Source organism: Salvelinus sp. IW2-2015, linkage group LG26 (genome assembly GCF_002910315.2).
Source record: "Salvelinus sp. IW2-2015 linkage group LG26, ASM291031v2, whole genome shotgun sequence".
Classification (NCBI taxonomy): domain Eukaryota; kingdom Metazoa; phylum Chordata; class Actinopteri; order Salmoniformes; family Salmonidae; genus Salvelinus; species Salvelinus sp. IW2-2015.
In genome coordinates this window covers 5,950,463-5,969,648 of record NC_036866.1, presented here as the reverse complement: position 1 = coordinate 5,969,648, position 19,186 = coordinate 5,950,463, and the positions used below count along the sequence as shown (strand labels likewise).

General features: G+C 45.5%; 1 protein-coding gene across 1 annotated transcript in view; it reads left to right on the top strand.

Annotated features, from left to right (window-relative positions):
* The window catches only part of LOC111952682 (immunoglobulin superfamily member 3-like), a 77,863-nt gene that overhangs the window by 8,585 nt on the left and 50,092 nt on the right, over window positions 1-19,186 (top strand). The window contains exons 3-5 of the mRNA XM_070435376.1: window positions 1,205-1,591; window positions 12,614-13,021; window positions 17,498-17,929. Coding sequence (XP_070291477.1) covers window positions 1,205-1,591; window positions 12,614-13,021; window positions 17,498-17,929 — 1,227 coding nt within the window. The remainder of the gene's footprint in view (window positions 1-1,204; window positions 1,592-12,613; window positions 13,022-17,497; window positions 17,930-19,186) is intronic.

Sequence of the window (19,186 nt, the reverse complement as noted above, 5' to 3'; positions counted from 1 at the left end):
AAATAAAAGAGAAACAATTATGTACAATGTATGTTAAGTGGGATGTATAAATGTGCAATGAAGGCAAATGGCAAGTCTAAATGTGCAATGAAGGTAAATTGAAAGTGCAAGGAGGCATGCAACTGAAATACAGGGATAGCAGCAATGTACTGTTCATGTACAACTGAATAATGTCCTTAATCAGACTTTGCAAAGCAATATCAGAGTCCAATTGTACAGCAAAAGAGTGCAGTGCAACAAGGTCCCTGAGAGGGAGTACTAAGTGGTAGGATATGGCTAGTTTCTTAATTGTATCTTTATTTAACTAGGCAAGTCAGTTAAGACCAAATTCATATTTTCAGTGACAGCCTTGCAACAGTGGGGTAACTTGTTCAGGGGCAGAATGACAGATTTTTACCTTGTCAGCTCAGGGATTCGATCTTGCAACCTTTCGGTTACAAGTCCAACGCTCTAACCACTAGGCTACCTGCCGCCCTAGTGCCATGTCACAGAGTTCAGCAGGGTTACAGTAGCTGGAAAGAAGCTGTTCTTGAGCCTGCTAGTGCGGGAATGCAAACAGTTTGTGGCATGGATGTGAAGGATCCCTGATGATGCCGCGCGCCCTACGCAGACACAGCTTGTGCTGGAGGTCTATGGTGGCAGGGAGCTGGGCACCAGTGATGTGCTGGGCAGCTTTTAGACTTCCTGTAATCCTTCCTTGGTTTTCTTTGCATTGAGGACTAGGTTGCCACCCCGCTTCCCTCGTCTTTGGTTACCATCTTGACGCCGCCTCCGGGCACTTCCTCTCTGCGATGTTTCAGTCTCCCAGTTGTTAGTTGTCAAAAACTTTCTTTGTGCGTTGTGTTCCAATATCAAGGAGTTCTTGTCGGCTATATAGAGTGTACATCAGGCTGTACTGAGTAAATAAACTAAGAACTATTAAGTAAATTACTGCTAATTCGCAAAATCTGGGTACACGCCGAGCCTCGGGTTGTACACGCGCCGCCATGATCTGGGGGTGGGATCTGGGGGTTAGTAGGGATGACAATTTTCTCTTATCCCTTTGCCCCTCCCTCCCTCCYCCATATTGGAACTTCAGCATCCATTAACATTCTCTTTTGATTAGGGAGTATAAAGATGTGTTGGCACATTGATATGTGCTCTCTGGAGACAGGTAGAGCTCAACTCTGCTTAAACTGCTTTTATCTCCCTCTCCCACCCCCAGATCGGGACTTCTCTATCCAGGTGAGCACGGAGCGGCGCTCCTTCACGGCGGGCGAGCCGCTGGAGCTGCGCTGCACCATCGATGCCCAGAGCGTGCCCGAGCGCTTCTTCTCGGTGTCGTGGGTGTTCAGCAGCTCGCCGGTGGCTGTGATAGGGCCCAGCGCTGTGCCCGTCCTGGGACTCGACTACGTGGCGCGCGAGGCCGCTGGTCACATGACTGTGCGCAAGGAGAGCCCCACTGTGCACTTGCTTAAGCTGCAGCACCTCCGASCAGAGGATGCTGGGAAATACATCTGTAGGGTCACGGAGAGGGAGAAGACACCCACCGGGGACTTTATAGATCGGAGCAAGAGGTCACGCAACGTCCAGATCACCGTCCAGCCCATCAGTGAGTATCAACACGGCACCCTATTGGCCCCTGGGTTAGTAACCAGACCTCCCATTAACCACTTGGTCAGTTAAACCAGATATTATCAAACCTGGGTCCACTGAGGTCCTGCAGGGGGTCTGAGAAATTATTATACATTTTGGGGGGGGGGTTTTATATGTGGAAAATGTATATTTTCTGAATATCGCTAGCTGGATAACATTTGTATGTTTCTGCGTCCAGTATAAACGAAGTTAGAGGTAGTATCACAAGCCAATGTTAACTAACATTAGCCCAGTGATTGTGGAAGTAGATAAATGGCTTCATTGTCAAATTCTCGGAAATTGCAGTCATAGGAGGAAATTGCAGTCATTGGAGCTAATTACAGTTTTTTTACTGTATAAAGTGGTAATTTCCCGGGATGTAAAAACAATATGTGTCAACTTAAATGACCAAAACCAGAGAGAAAGCATGCAGAAAAGATATTGAACTATATATATATATATGCTTTCTCTCTGGTTTTGGTCATTTAAGTTGACACATATTGTTTATATATTTATATATATATATACTTTAATAATACCATCTTTGAGAACTAACAATCAAATAAAAGCTAGACCTTCAGGGAGAATCGAAAATGTTCTCTATGCCACCAAGATACCTTTATAGCTTATAGGAGTTTACACTTCCTCTTCCAATGCACTGTGGGGAGGTCAAGATAATGAAACTGTCTACCAAATCTATTCATTTAATGTTGATTACTTCTCCTTGCCATTATCATTCACCTGATGATAAGACAAGACGTGACCTTTTTTATTTTTTGCTAACATATGATGAGGGTCCCTGGGTCGCCGGTTTGCCTGGGCATGAGGTCCCAGCATCTAATTGTCCCTTTGATATTAGTATTCCTTTTTAATGATATGCATGATGTATTCTCCCAGAGCCCCCTCTGTCTCTCGGTCAGATACCTTTCTTCCCAGAGAACAGCAGCGCCTGAGTCACTCTGAGAATAAAGGCATTCTTTATTCTACCATTATTTTCTGTGTCAGTGGATTGCTAAAGTTTGTTAATGCAGTATTAGGGTCCTTCACATTCCCTCAGCTCGGGGCTGCGAGCGAAAGCTGCTAGCTTGGATAATGGAGAAAGCTGGCGAGGAGGATGGAGGACGCTGAGCTAACAGGCGTGAAATGAGAGTGTGGAGAAGGAGAGAGGGAGAGAGAGAGAGAATGGGGCCTACCTCTCCAGGGCCCACTAATGTTCTGCTGGGGCCGAGGGACTCAGCTGGGCTTTCAGAGGGGTGGCCGCTAGGGATGTGCTGGAGCACAAGCTAATACAACACCCCCAAAAACTTGCAGGAAACAATGTTCTCTTCCTCTCTCTTTCTGTCTACTAGTGAAGTAACTCCCCTCTGGTCTTCAGCTCTATAACCCCTCTACAGCACCCTCCCGCTTCTCTATCCCTCCTCTCTATCCCTCACTCTTTCTTTCACTCTAAGGGCTGGTCTTGAATCCTAAATCCAGCTGCTACCAGCGTTAAAACACAATAACAACCCACCCCAACTCACYCTACATAAATCAAATCAAATGTATTGGTCACATACACATGTTTAGCAGATGTTATTGCAGGTGTAGCAAAATGTTTTTATCACATTTTTGTAATACGGTAATAACACAAAAACATTCTGGGCTAATAATGTAAGAAATAACACATAATAAAAAAATACTGCAAAGTTGCCTAGGGGCTAGAAGCACGGCTGCCCTATCTATCGGTAATCAAATCACATTTTATCGGTCACATACACATATTTAAGGTGTTATTGCGTGTGTAGCGAAATGCTTCAATCGTTCAGTTTTCTTTAAACAGCCACTACAAACTTCAGCTAACTTTAGCCACCACAACCTAACAATCAATGGAAGTAATAGGGGCATGTGAGCATTTTTTTTTAATGGCCAATTGACCTTTAAGTAACATCAAACCAAATATGGAGTTGATTTGAATTGATTTCAGGTGATTTGGATATTTTTTTTTTTAACATGCTCACATTCTTCCATCACTTCAATTTGTTGTTAGCTTGTGGTAGCTAAGGTTAGCTGAAGTTTGTAGTGGCTGAACCATGCATTACAGTTTTCTCTTGGCCCAAAGACTACTTTCAGGATGAGGGAGCATCTAACATCAAGTTGTGAAATAGTGAACTACTCCTTTAAGCAAGCACCCCCAACCTCATCCCACTCCCGCCCAAAACTGTCCCCAAACAAAGCCCCTCTGCCCTCCACATGGCTCCAGTAATCCCCAAAATGCTCCCTAATGGGACCTTTTGTTTCCCTAACAGAGGTTTAATGTTCTATAAAAGCATTTTATGGAGTTTTTACAGTGTAATAACCATGATTACAGCAGGGAGGGAGGTCAAAATGTACCGGGCTGCAGGCAGCGAGAAGAGAGGCATGGGGTCAAGGTGACTCCCCTATACAGACAACACCTCCGACGCACCTACCTCTAGTTACCACCACTTGTATCTGGGCCAATTAGACAGTGGCCTCTGTGTAGCCCTGATTGGGGTGATGGGTGATGGGGGAGTATGGGTTAGAGAGGGGTGAGAGCGGGAGGGCAGGCAGAGGGAACAGAGAGCTGTAAACAGTGCTGACAAATCGGTCCTGATGGATGAGTTTACCTTGCAGGGGAGAGGGGTCCTGAAGCGCTGCAATGAATTACAAACACACACAGGGAAAGAGAGAGAAAGAGAGAGAGATAGAGGGGGGGGGGAGCGAGCGAGCGAGAGTGGGGCAGTAGACGGAAAGGAACAGAGATAGAGAGGGGATTAAAGAGGAGGGGGAGGAAAAACACACAGCGAAAATATAGAGGTGTAAAGAGAAAAGAGAACAATGAAGTTCAGAAAGGGAGATGGGGGAGACAAGTTACAAGTGTGAGACATAAAAATGAAAAGAGGAAAAAGATCTGAGATTTGAAGAGAGAAGGAGAAAAACCGGCAGGTTTGAAGAGGAGAGAAGCTGCCCTCTGCCTGCTTAACCATGTGTGATGTTCACGCACATCCACATTGACACTTAGAGCTGAGAGACGGAGAGAATGTATAATGTATTTAACACCGAAAAAAGCTGGGGTGAAATCAAAAGACGGAGGGAGGAAGAGAAACGGATGGAGGCCTTCCTTTTGTTCATCTAAGTGTGAAAGGCTGCTTCATTCTGTATTCTCCCAAGAGCTTGTTAGGAGGGGTGGTTAGCTCTGAGAAAACCTCTGACGGCAGAGAGAACAAAATGGAGAGAACGAGGGAGAGAGCGAAAGAGGGAGAGGGAAAGAAGCCTTCCCTGTGTCTCTGGAGACTAAGCCCATCACCCCGAGGGTTAAGGGGGTGTTTTGGCTGGGCAGCGCTCCACCAGGCTCTGCCGTGTGTGAAAGAACGTGATGTGATGCGAGAAGGAGAGAGGGGCTTTTTAAAGCACAGAGGACAGACGGCTGAACACTTTTATCCTTCTATCCTGCACTTTCTTCTTCTGAGGAATTCCTCAGACGCTGAGCCGTGTGATCTCAGGGCCGGCCCCGGGTGGACCGGGGGTAGATGCTGCATTACATTTGGTGTCAGAAGTGGGATCTGCTAACCCCCACGCAGTCCACTGGGGTCTGTGTGTGTCTGACATTCTCTCGCTCTCTGCTCAGGTGCCCCTAGGCTAAAGTAGAGTGATCATCTCCAGAGACACACATGCTGCTGTGTCATACATACAGTACCAGTCAAAAGTTTGGATACACCTACTCATAGTAACCAAACAATTGTTAAACAAATCTGAATATATTTTATATTCTTTAAAATAGCCACCCTTTGCCTTGATGGCAGCTTTGCACACTCTTGGCATTCTCTCAACCAGCTTCACCTGGAATGCTTTTCCAACTTTTGACTGGTACTGTATTTGCTGAACAAAAATATAAACGCAACATGCAATAATTTCAACAATTTTACTGAGTTACAGTTCATATAAGACAACAGTCAATTTAAATTAATTAATTAGGTCCTAATCTATGGATTTCACAATACTGGGCAGGGGCGCAGCCATGGGTGAGCCTGGGAAGGGCATAGGCCCACCCACTTGAGAGCCAGGCCCAGCCAATCAGAATGAGATTTCCCCAACAAAAGGGCTTTATTACAGACAGAAATGCTCCTCAGTTTCATCAGCTATCAGGTGGATGAATTTTCTTGGCGAAGGAGAAATGCTCACTAACAGGGATATAAACAAATTTGTGAAGACAATTTGAGAGAAATATGCTTTTTGTGCATATGGAACATTTCTGGGATCTTTTATTTCAGATCATGAAACATGTGACCAACACTTTACATGTTGCGTTTATATTTTTGTTCAGTGTATATATAMGTTTTATTGTCACACACAGTGGCAAGACAAAGTATGTGAACCCTGTGGAATTACCTGGATTTCTGCATAAATTGGTCATCAAATTTGATCTGATGATCTAAGTCACAAGAATAGACAAACATAGTGTGCTTCAACTAATAACACACAAATTATTGTATTTTTCTTGTCTATATTGAATACATAATTTAAACATTCACAGTGTTCTGATTTTCTGTATTATTCTGTATAGATTCAGTGAGTTTACAAATAACAAAAAATGTATACTTATTTAATTAAGTTATGCAACACCCAGTTCCCCTGTGAGGAAAAAGTCATCCCCAAACCTTCACACTACCACCACCATGCTTGACTGTTGGTATGAGGTTCTTACTGTGAAATGCAGTGTTTGGTTTTCGCCAGACATAATGGGACCCATCTGGTCCAAAATGTTGACTCAAGTTTTCAAAAATCACCTGGATGATCATCAAGACTCTTGGAAGAATGTTCTAAGGACAGATGAGTGTGGTGGCATTTTCCTTTATTACCAAATGAGGAGAGTTACAAACTACACACCAGTCAGAGTTATACTTAAACTTCATCTTTAATAAGCTTTAAGCTTTAGCCTTTGACTTTCAACAATTCACTATCTATAATGAATTTTGTGTCACTACAGAAAAATACAAAGATCTTTTATAGCCAAGATACACCCCTCTCAACTTACATGACGAACCACAGATCTTAGGAASTCTTCACAAAGGGACTTTTACTTGAGAAAGGAGTATCCCTTAGCCAGATAGCATTCGCTATAAATTATCGCTCAGTTTGGTCTCTAAAACGAGGTTCTAATCTCGTTCCTGGTACTTCATAGTACAAAAACATTACCTCATCCAAGGCATAACTCAATTGTCAACTCTAGAGACTCCCATCTCAAGTAAACCCCCTCTTGACCCCACTCCTGGACAAGCTCACTGAGGGAAGTGAGCTTCTAGGTCATACACTATCCCAGGATAAGCGCACAGACATTGTGGAGACAAGTAATTGGTTCCCCATTAATCACGCCATCCCTTCACATGGTTTAAGAATAGGTAAAGACACATTCACATATGAAGACAATGTTCCATTCTGTCCTCTTCCCTTTMTGATATTCTTCATAGCACCAGGGACATGTGAAAGACAAGCCTGACCTCTCCCCTCTCTGGGCCCCAAGTGACTGAGCCCTAGCTGAGAAGGGAAAAGTGCAACTGCCAACACTATAGTAAAAGAATACATTCTAATGACAAGTATCTCGCATAAGCATATTATATAAATAAACATCTTATTTATCTATGTTACCCAACTAATTCTGATTCATCCGCCACATGAGTCAATAGTATACCTTTTTGGATAAGATGGGTCCATTATTCCTGGCAAAACCAAACACTGCATTCCACAGCAAGTACCTTATACCAACGGTCAAGCATCAAATCAAATCAAATCTTATTTGTCACATACATATGGTTTAGCAGATGTTATGCGAGTGTAGCGAAATGCTTGTGCTTCTAGTTCCGACAATGAGATGAGTAATGTAGGTATGTAAACATTATATTAAGTGCATTGTTTAAGTGGCTAGTGATACATTTTTTACATACATTTTTCCAATATTAAAGTGGCTGGAGTTGAGTCAGTATGTTGGCAGCAGCCACTCAATGTTAGTGATGGCTGTTTAACAGTCTGATGGCCTTGAGATAGAAGCTGTTTTTCAGTCTCTCGGTCCCTGCTTTGATGCACCTGTACTGACCTCGCCTTCTGGAAGTAGCGGGGTGAACAGGCAGTGGATCGGGTGGTTTGTTGTCCTTGATGATCTTTATGGCCTTCCTGTGACATCGGGTGGTGTAGGTGTCCTGGAGGGCAGGTAGTTTGCCCGCGTGATGCGTTGTGCAGACCTCACTACCCTCTGGAGAGCCTTACGGTTGTGGGCGGAGCAGTTGCTGTACCAGCCGAATTTCTTCAGCCTCCTGAGGTTAAGAGGCGCTGCTGCGCCTCTTCACCACGCTATCTGTGTGGGTGGACCAATTCAGTTTGTCTGTGATGTCTACGCCGAGGAACTTAAAACTTTACTACCATCTCCACTACTATCCTGTCGATGTGGGATAGGGGGTTGCTCCTCTGCTGTTTCCTGAAGTCCACGATCATCTCCTTGTTTTGTTGAGTGTGAGGTTATTTGTTGAGTGTGACGTTATTTTCCTGACACCACACTCTCGAGGGCCTCACCTCCTCCCTGTAGGCCGTCTCGTCGTTGTTGGTAATCAAGCACCACTGTAGTGTCATCTGCAAACTTGATGATTGAGTTGGAGGCGTGCATGGCCACGCAGTCGTGGGTGAACAGGGAGGCCAGGGAGGGCTCAGAACGCACCCTTGTGGGGCCCCAGTGTGAGGATCAGCGGGGTGGAGATGTTGTTAACTACCCTCACCACCTGGGGGTGGCCCCGGAAGTCCAGTACCCAGTTGCACAGGGGGGTCAGACCCAGGGCGGGGTCGAGACCCAGGCATTCTCACATAGGTATTCCTCTTGTCCAGATGGGTTAGGGCAGTGTGCAGTGTGGTTGAGATTGCGTCGTCTGTGGACCTATTGGGTCGGTAAGCAAATTGGAGTGGGTCTAGGGTGTCAGGTAGGGTGGAGGTGATTATGGTCCTTGACTAGTCTCTCAAAGCACTTCATGATGACGGAAGTGAGTGCTACGTGGCGGTAGTCATTTAGCTCAGTTACCTAGCTTTCTTGGGAACAGGAACAATGGTGGCCCTCTTGAAGCATGTGGGAACAGCAGACTGGGATAAGGATTGATTGAATATGTCCGTAAACACACCAGCCAGCTGGTCTGCGCATGCTCTGAGGACGCGGCTGGGGATGCCGTCTGGGCCTGCAGCCTTGCGAGGGTTAACACGTTTAAATGTTTTACTCACGTCGGCTGCAGTGAAGGGGAGTCCGCAGGTTTTGGTAGCGGGCCGTGTCAGTGGCACTGTATTGTCCTCAGAACGAGCAAGAAGTTGTTTAGTCTGTCTGGGAGCAAGACATCCTGGTCCGCGACGGGGCTGGTTTCACCAATAGCATGGTGGTGGTAGTGTGATGGTTTGGGGATGCTTTGCTGCCTCAGGACCTGGACAACTTGGCTTAACAGAAGGAACCATGAATTCTACAAAATCAAGTCTACAAGAWAATGGTTAAAAAGCAACACATTTTTAGTTTTGGATTGGCCTAGTCTAAGTCCAGACCTAATCACAATTAGATGTTGTGGCACGACAAATGTAGCTGATTTAAAACAGTTCTGCATGAAAGTGTACACCAAAATTCCTCCACAGCAACGTGAGAGACTAATCAACAACTACAGGAAGCGTTTGCTTGGAGTAATTGCAGCTAAAGTTATTGAGAGTAAGGGGGCAATTACTTTATCCCACAGGAGAATTGGGTGTTACATAACTTTGTTTATTAAATAAATGAAATAAGTATGTAATTTGTTATTTGTAACCTCAGGTTCCCTATATCTAATATCAGGTTTTGGTTGAAGATCTGATAACATTCARTATAAAAAATATGCAAAAGTAGAGAAAATTTGAAAGGGGACAAATACTTTTTCACAGCACTGTACATGCATAGGCTAGTCAGTATACTCCAGATGCCATACCGGTAGATACAATACTGCCCGTGTCTTCTATTAATTTATTTTATGAAAAAGCATGAGCTGGCRCACACCTCAAAAAGTTGGTAGAGGTGCAGACTTTTATTTGTTGTATTTATTTAACCTTTATTTAACCAGGAAGGGCTCATTGAGATTTAAAATCTATTTTTCAAGAGCATCCTGGCCAAGATAGGAAGCACCAAGTCATTACAAAAATTACAGACAATCAGCATGAAAAACTACAAGTTATCTAGTCAAAACCATAGAATTCACAAGAGTATAACAAAATCAAAAACAGCAAATTAAAAACATTGACAGGTCAGGGAATCAGTCTCAAGATCATTCATCAGTGATTTAAAAATACCAATCGGGACAAATTCTTCCAGGTTAAAAGTATTTTGTAAGGCGCTCCAAGACGATGGCGCAGAGTACATAAAAGCCCTTTTACCAAATTCAGTTCGGACATTTTGAACAGTTAGCAGGATAAATTCCAGCGAACGAAGAGAGTACCCACCACATTTCTGAACAATAAAAATGCCCAAATAAAAAGGTAGTATACCCAAAATGGCTTTATAAATAAAAGTATACCAGTGACTGAGCCTATATGTGACTAGAGAAGTCCAGCCAACCCTGGTATACAAAGTGCAGTGGTGCGTAAGGGTTTTGYAGTTTAAAATACATCTCAAAGTGCCATTGTAAAACTGTATCAAAAGCCTTAGAGAGATCAATAAAAAGTGAGGCAGTGCTGTTTTTTGTCAAGGGCTTCAGTGATATMATTTAAAACCTTCATGGCTGCTGTAATTGTGCTATGCTTCTTCCTGAAGCCCGATTGGTACATTGATAAAATAGAGTTAGTAAATAAAAACTATTTTAGCTGTTCACTCACAAGGGTTTCAAGTATTTTCACCAGGGGTGACAGCTTTGAGATTGGCCTATAATTATTTAAAAGAGTTGGATCTCCCCCTTTTAAAAGTGGTAGGACAAATGCTGATTTCCAGATTTTCGGAATTTCATTACATTCCAGGGTTAGATTGAACAGATATGTAAGTGGCCTACTAGACTAACGATGAGTAAACTGTAGGCTATAAAAATAGAGTTGCAAGCTCCTATCAGGTATGAAGGTAAGACCCAGAGGCAGACCACGTTGAATAAACAATTGTTGAATATTCCAACAGGGTAGGCAATAGACAGTTCAAGGCAGGCAGAGGTCAGTAATCCAGAGGGGGGCAAAGGTAAAGGTCGGCAGGCAGGGTCAGGCAGGCGGGCTCGGAGTCAGGACAGACGGGCTCAGAGTCAGGACAGGCGGGCTCGGAGTCAGGACAGGCGGGCTCGGAGTCAGGACAGGCGGGCTCGGAGTCAGGACAGGCGGGCTCGGGTCAGGACAGAGGCGGGCTCGGAGTCAGGACAGGCGGGCTCGGAGTCAGGAAACGGCGGGGCTCGGAGTCAGGACAGGCGGGCTCGGAGTCAGGACACGGGCGGGCTCGGAGTCAGGACAGGGTCACGGGGTCAAAACCAGTAGGGTGGAGGAAGAGATGTGGAAAAAGCAGGAGCTGAGACACAAAACGCTGGTTGACTTGAAACAAACAAGAACGAACTAGCAACAGACAGAAAGAGAACACAGGAATAAATACACAGGGGATAATGGGAGGATGGGCAACACCTGGAGGGGGGTGGAGACAATCACAAAGACAGGTGAAACAGATCAGAGTGTACAAGCGCCAGTAATTAATTGGGTAAACCACCAGCAAGCTCCAGTATTTATTTGCTAAAACCAGCAAGCTCCCAGTAATTTATTGGGTTAACGACCAGAGAGTTCCAGTATTTTATTAGGTAAACCACCAGCAAGTTTCCAGTAATTTCTTGGGTAAACCACCAGCAAGTCCCAGTAATTTATTGGGTTAACCCAGCAAGCTCAGTAATTTATTGGGTAACCACAGCAAGGCTCCCGTAATTTATTGTGTAAACCACCAGCAAGCTCCCAGCAATTTTTGGGTTAACCACCAGCAGCTCCAAGTAATGTATTGGGTAAACCACCAGCAAGCTCCAGTAATTTATTGGGTAAACTCCCAGTAATTTATTGGTAAACAGCCAGCAAGCTTCCAGTAATGTATTGGTGTTAACCACCAGCAAGTTCCCAGTATTTATTGGGTAAACTCCCAGTAATTTATTGGGTAAACCACCAGCAAGCTCCAGTAATTTATTGGGTTAACCACCAGCAAGCTCCCAGTAATTTATTTGGGTAAACCACCAGCAAGCTCCCAGTAATGTATTGGTTACACCAGCAAGCTCCAGTAATTTATTGGGTAAACCACCAGCAAGCTCCCAGTAGTTTATTGAGTTAACCACCAGCAAGCTCCCAGTAATTTATTGGGTAAACCACCAGCAAGCTCCCAGTAATTTATTGGTTAACCACCAGCAAGCTCCCAGTAATTTATTGGGTAAACCACCAGCAAGCTCCCAGTATTTTATTGGGCAAAACCAGCAAGCTCCAGTAATTTATTGGGTAAACCACCAGCAAGCTCCCAGTAATTTATTTGGGTAAACCACCAGCAAGCTCCCAGTAATTTATTGGGTACACACCAGCAAGCTTCCGAATATTATTGGGTAAACCACCAGCAAGCTCCCAGTAATTTATTGGGTAAACCACCAGCAAGCTCCAGTAATTTATTGGGTTAACCACCAGTGTTTTCAGCATCACTGTGCCGGTGGTTTCTATGAATTTTTCAAATAAGAAGCCTGGGTCTATTATTTCATTTTTTTATTCAGCATTTATTTCTGAGGTTTGGATCAATTTTGACTGATTTGTTTATTTTTCCTCTTCACTCCCTCTCCCTATTCCTCACTCTCCCCTCCTCTCTCACTCCCAATTCCTTCACTCTCACTCTCACTCCCTATTCCTCCACTCTCCCTCCATCTCTCATTCTCACTCACTATTCGCTCCACTCCTCCCTCCCTCTCCCTATTCCTCCTCACTCCCTCTCCCTATTCTTCCACACTCCTCCCTCCCTCCCCCCACTCCTCCCTCCCTCCACCAGAGAGTAACGTCACAGTGTCTTTGTCCAGTAACTCATCGGAGGTCCAGGAGGGGGACGTGGTCCAGCTGACCTGCTCCATCCACTCCACCACGGGTCCTCTCTCGGTGGCCTGGCAGTGGAGTGAGAAGCAGGGCTCCACCCCTCCCCAGAACCTGGCCTCCGTAGACCGCGACGGGACCGTCCGACCAGGCCCTGGGTACCGTGAGCGCTCCAGCTACGGGGAGATCCGTGTGGAGAGGGTACAGGAGGACATTTATACCCTGTCCCTCTACAACGCCCTGCCTGGGGACGAAGGGCTGTTCCGGTGCACGGCCACAGAGTGGGTGGAGGCCGGGACAGAGTCCGAGCAGAGTTGGGAGAARATAGGGGAGAAGTCAGCTACTAAGGCCATCACTGTTAAGACCGTGGGTGAGTGTGTAGCATGGCGTCGTGACTCAGGAAGATACAAACACATATACCCACACACACCATCACTGTCACAACATTATGCAAGGGACCCTCACACAGAGTACAGTATACACACACACACATATCAAGGTCATTTTGTCATGACAAGTTGTAAGCTTTTGCAACAGGCGAACATACCCTCATACACACAAGAGCATAGCTGTGAAGACAATTCTTTAGCTTTTCCCTGGAACGAGTACACACACACGTCAGGCCATCAGTGTGTAGACAATTGGTAAGCGTGTGCAGGGGGATGTCAGSAACACAGAGAGAACAGTTTATGCCGTAAGAGATTGTGATGACTAGCTCATTTAGGGTCTGGAAAACAAAGCATGCTTTATTCATGTAGGTATGAATATCCCCCCAAGGGGAATGTGCCACTACAACACATGCACACACACACACAAACATACACACACACACCATGCTGACTTCAAATGTAGTTTTCCTTTTTTATGATATTATGCTCAATGGACACCGCACGCACAATCTTGACTTGAGACACACATTCCACTACTTGCGTACACACAGATTAGCCAAAATGATTAGAATGTAAATGCAGTTGTAAATGTGTTTAGCAGTGGGCAGGCTTTTCTCTGTCAGTGCTGAGTTAGGCTGAACATCCCTGGTATAGGCTGACTGAGAGCACTGGAGTGAAGCACTGACTGAGGCACTGGGGAGCCAAGGGCTCAGCACACACACAGCGAAGGGATTAGTCCCTGCAGCAGAACTTTGTGATGCCGTAGAGGGAGAGACAAGATGTCAGCTTTTTAACTGGTCATTTGTTGTGTTTTAGCAACTGATGAATTATGTAGACTATGTAGATCTTGGGGTTTGTTATCGTTCCGACACGTTATTTTCATTTGTGTGTGTGTGTGTGTGTGTGTTGTGTGTGTTTGTGGTGTGTGTGTGTGTGTGTGTGTGTGTGTGTGTGTGTGTGTGTGGTGTGTGTGTGTGGTGTGTGTGTGGGTGGTGGTGCTTGTGTGTGTGTGTGTGTGGTGTGTGGGGGGTGTGTGTGTGGTGTTGTGTGTGCGTGCGTGCGTGCGTAGGTGTGTGTGTGTGTGTGTGTGTTCGCTCTGCCTGCTTTGGTGTTACTAGGGATGGGCATTTGAAATGATTTCAGTATTCTAATAATATCATGATATCTGGATAGTCGAAATACATGTGTTTTACAGAAAAACGTATATTTTTTAAAACTTCAATGGAGACTTGCTTTCGCAGCTCGAGCACTGAGGTATAATAAGAAGTGGAAACTGTGTCCAAGATGTCTGACCATTGTTTTTAAGGTTATCTACTCACAGTCGCATATGCCGATTCATCGACCGTCTATATCCGGATTGCTTCCGGTTTATACAGACCAACATCACATGCGCATTTGCACTCGAGTGAGCAGCAACGACGTCATCCAAAAATATGGCTGACATTGGATATGAAATGTTAAGTGTGAGTGATGGGAAAAATGGTGGGGGGGAACCTCATTGACAATAATTTGAATAATTCAATGGATGTTCTGTCCACAAAAGTGATGACTAAAGTGTCTTATTAGGAATGTTCTAATCTGACTTCTCTATGTGGCCGTCTATGGGAATAATTTTTTCTGGGCCGGGTGTCAGTTAAACTGCAGTACCGAAGCAAAACTGTAGGAGCAGTCGAAACCGTGCTTCTAGACTGGAACCCTGGCCCCTTGCTCGAGAGAGTCGGGGTGATGGGTGAGATGTGTGTGGCAGAGAGGGAGATGGGGAGGGAGAAAGTAGCCAAACTGACTCGCTTGTTAGACAGACTTGTTGCTGCCATAGGTTATCTATGTCACGTCCTGACCATAGTGCTTATGTGTTTTGCTTGTTTTAGTGTTGGTCAGGACGTGAGCTGGGTGGGCATTCTATGTTGTGTGTCTAGTTTGTCTGTTTCTGTGTTCGGCCTAATATGGTTCTCAATCAGAGGCAGCTGTCAATCGTTGTCCCTGATTAAGAATCATATATAGGTGGCTTGTTTTGTGTTGGGATTTTGTGGGTGGTTGTTTCCTGTCTCTGTGTTTTCTATGCACCAGCTAGGACTGTATCGGTTTGCCCCATTTGTTATTTTGTAGTTTTGTAAGTGTTCACGTTTTCGTCTGTTTATTCGTTTAATTAAAGATGTTGAACACGGAATACGCTGCGTCTTGGTCCGATCCCTGCTACACCTCCTCTTCAGATGAAGAGGAGGAAGGCTGCCGTTACAATCTATCATACCATCGGGTAGTGCCCTTCTTGACTGCATTGTTGTAAAGAAGCTACAGTAGATGTGTTTTGTCCTATATTTTTATTTCTAATCCCAGCCCCCGTCCCCGCAGGAGGCCTTCATTAGGCCGTCATTGTAAATAAGAATTTGTTCCTAACTGACTTGCCTAGTTAAATAAAGGTTAAGTAAAACATATAGCCAGCTAAGCTAGCCAGCTAGCTATCTAAAGTAGCAAGGCTAATTGACGCTATTCTGCTGCACTCTACGTCTAAATCAACTCCATTCATATGAAACAACAGCCTACCTGTTGGTTGATCATTGTAGCCTACTCTTTCGCATTTAACTAACTTAATTCTGTAATTTTTATTCCAGAAATCTCCCACTTCACTTGCTAGACATGGAGCCTCTGACTGTGGTGCCGCTTTATTTGACAATAACAACAAGCTACATGTGTGAAACGTGTGTAGGCTACCTGTATGTCTTTTTTATGGGCTGCACTCTTCTCAAAAATAAATACTGTCCCAAGTAATCCAATACTAATATCTGTTCGGATCTTCGAATATTCAAATAATCCTACCCATCCCTAGCGTGTACATGTGTCCTCAAGATGTTCCTCCCTCTGGCCTTCCACTCCTCTTTATCACAATGCGTCTTTTTCCACTGTGGCTGTCTGCCCTGTGGGGATTAGTGATAGTGTGCTCTGAGTGTTGACAGGGAGCTGGTTTCATCTGTAGCCTAGTAAACTGCGAGTCGTAGTGGGAGGACCACACAACATGTCATCGTGTGACTCCAAGTTTACTTCGACATGATGGTTATTATATCAATATTTGTACATAAGCATTTCCACTGACATTTCTTGCATAATTAATTTTACAGACACAAAAAGATCCGACCTTGTCTAGCGTATTTTCCTTTGTCGACATTTGGAATGAAGGATATCTGATGGTGGAGTGAAGTACCGGGTAACCTCTCCCACCTCTTTCTCTTCTCTCTAAGTGGTGTGGTGTAGGTGTATGTTGACCCTATTATCTGAACCAGGGTGACTGTTGTTATCTTAATGAGGAAAGTTTGGATTGGCTAGAGAAGCAAGCAGATGGAACATCAGCTCTTAGAGAAAATCTCTCCCTGGAGCCTTTCCTGGTGATGCAGCACCAATGGTTTTCAGCTCTGCTCTTACACACGTACACACACACTCCCTTTGCTGGGCAAATGGCTGTCTGTGGCCGCCCTGGGGAGTCATGAGAAATCGATCTATGCTCCGTCATCACAGGCTCTGGAACTATGCCCCTGTGCACCCTGGGTAAGTGTTGTCAGTGTTAATCTCAGCAGGTGAATCCTTCCCCATCCACCCACCCACCTACCTGTGCCCACCGTGAGAGAGGGGGGACCTGTGTGTTAGCATTAACCCTATAAATGCAGTACATTTTCTACAAACACACATTTATACAACCTCTACATAATGTTGTGTTTCAGAGGACAGTGAATGGATTCTAACGGCTAAGTTGTTGATCAAAGGCAAGTTACTCAACTATCCCTGAATGCAACTCAGTCTTGCAATCCCTACTCCTTCACTCCCCCTTTGTCTGTGTATTAAAGTAGAGGGTTGCTCCATCACAGTCTGTCACCACCATGGCCTCTGTTATGCTGCCTGGCCTGCCACACTGCTTACCTCTCCAATCTTTTCACATCTACATCAAGTGGGCGGCAGGTAGCCTAGCGGTTAAGCGCATTGGGCCAGTAACCGAAAGGTTGCTTGTTCAAATCCCAGAACCGACTAGGTGAATTAACTGTCAATGTGCCCTTGAGTAAGGCACTTAACCCAATTGCTGATTTAATGTCTGCTAAATGACAAAAAAAATGTTTTTTTAAATAAATAGTAAAGTGCCTAGGGAATAGGAGTTAAGGAATAGGAGTTAGGGAATAGGATAGGGACTCCCGAGTTGCACAGTGGTCTAAGACCCTGCATATCAGTGCAAGAGGCATCACTGCAGTACCTGGTTTGAATCCAGGCTGCATCACATCTGGCTGTGATTGGGAGTCCCRTAGGGTGGCGCACAATTGGCCCAGTGTCATCCGGGTTTTGACGGGATAGGCAGTCTTTGTAAATAAGAATTTGTTCTTAACTGACTTGCCTAGTTAAATAAAAAAATAGGAGCTAGGGGTCAGTTTGGAATTTACCCTTACTCCCCAACAGTAATGCATTTCTTCCTGTTTTTCCAGAATCCTCCTTTGTGGTGTCGGCGTCGTCGCGGACGCCCAGCGTGACCTTTGGCGACTCGTTTGACCTCCAGTGCCTGGTGAAGCCCCGCCATAACCCTCGTGTGCCTGCCTCTGTCACCTGGCGCTTCATGCCCGCCAGCTCGGGCTCTTCTGGGGAGGTTGGGACAGCAGGCGAGTTCCGAGACCTGGTGACGTTTACCCGCGAGGGCACGCTGCAGTGGGGCGAGCAGCTGCTGGGCCTGGGCACCCGCACCACCGTGGACCGTTCCCATTCCAACACCAACTTCAGGTTGTCTGTGACGCGCGCTGGGCGCAAGGAGGCGGGGACGTATCAGTGCTCTGCCCTCCTGTGGAGGAGGAACTACGACAACACCTGGAGCAAAGTGGCCAACAGGACGTCCAACCTGCTGGGGATCAGCGTGTTACAGCCAGGTGGGACACACACACACACCTGGAGCCATGTGGCCAACCAAACACACGTCTAACCTTCTGGGCATCAATTAACACACGAAACAGGGAGAAACACAGAGAATGACTGCAGTAGGCCTGAGGTCAGGTAATGTTTAGCGGTGAACATATGCTGCAACTGCCTCCCTGCCCTGCTGTGTTCTGGCTGTGCCGTGTTCAGTCTGAGGAGTGTGTCCTGTATGAGCAGTGTTTGTTCAGCCCATTAGGTCTGTGGTGCCTAGGATCTATGGGCATTAGAAACTCTCTCTCGCTCTCTCTCTGCTCTAATTGCTCTCACTCTCTGGTTTACAGACTGTGTGTGTGTAGCGTAGCACTGGGCTAGGGCGGAACCTCCTAATGGAGCAGAGTGGAGTAACGATGGATCGTTAACATCCCCCACTAGAGAGAGTGATTAGAGAGACAAAGAAAATGGGTGGGGACTGAGAGAGAACAAAAGAGATGGAAGACAGAGAGCTATGTTCTTGAACTCTTTCCCTCATCAACAATTCACTAACTATACCCCCAGTGGCCTCGCACACTGTTGCAGTAATAGGCCTTTACACACACACACACACTGAACAACACACTGATAATGTTGAGGCAGAGTTTGTGTGTTGAGGAAGTTAATGTCAGCGCTTGTGTTGGCTTCCCAGGCTGTTTATGTATTTTCTCTGTGAGGAGACTGAAGTCATTCAGACTTGCACTCTGACCTTACTGTCACTCTGAGCTGATGAGTGTTTGTGTTTGTGCACTGCCTCATTATAGTGTGTGCATGCCCTGGGATGCTCTCTGTTTTCACACACACACACACACACACACACACACACACACACACACACACACACACACACACACACACACACAACACACACACACACACACACACACACACACACACACACACACACACACACACACACACACACACACACACACTTTCACCGTGGAGCACAGAGTACTGTGGTATAGCAGTGTAAGTAGACCTGGGGTGTTTCTTATGCTGCCTGTGAAACCAGTAGTAGGTTCCATCACTTTACTATCACTGAGACTGGCTGTGTGGGGTTTTACCACTACTATCACTGAGACTGGCTGTGTGGGGTTCCATCACTTTACTATCACTGAGACTGGCTGTGTGGTTCCATCACTTTACTATCACTGAGCTGGCTGTGTGGAGTTCCATCACTTTACTATCACTGAGACTGGCTGTGTGGGGTTCCATCACTTTACTATCACTGAGACTGG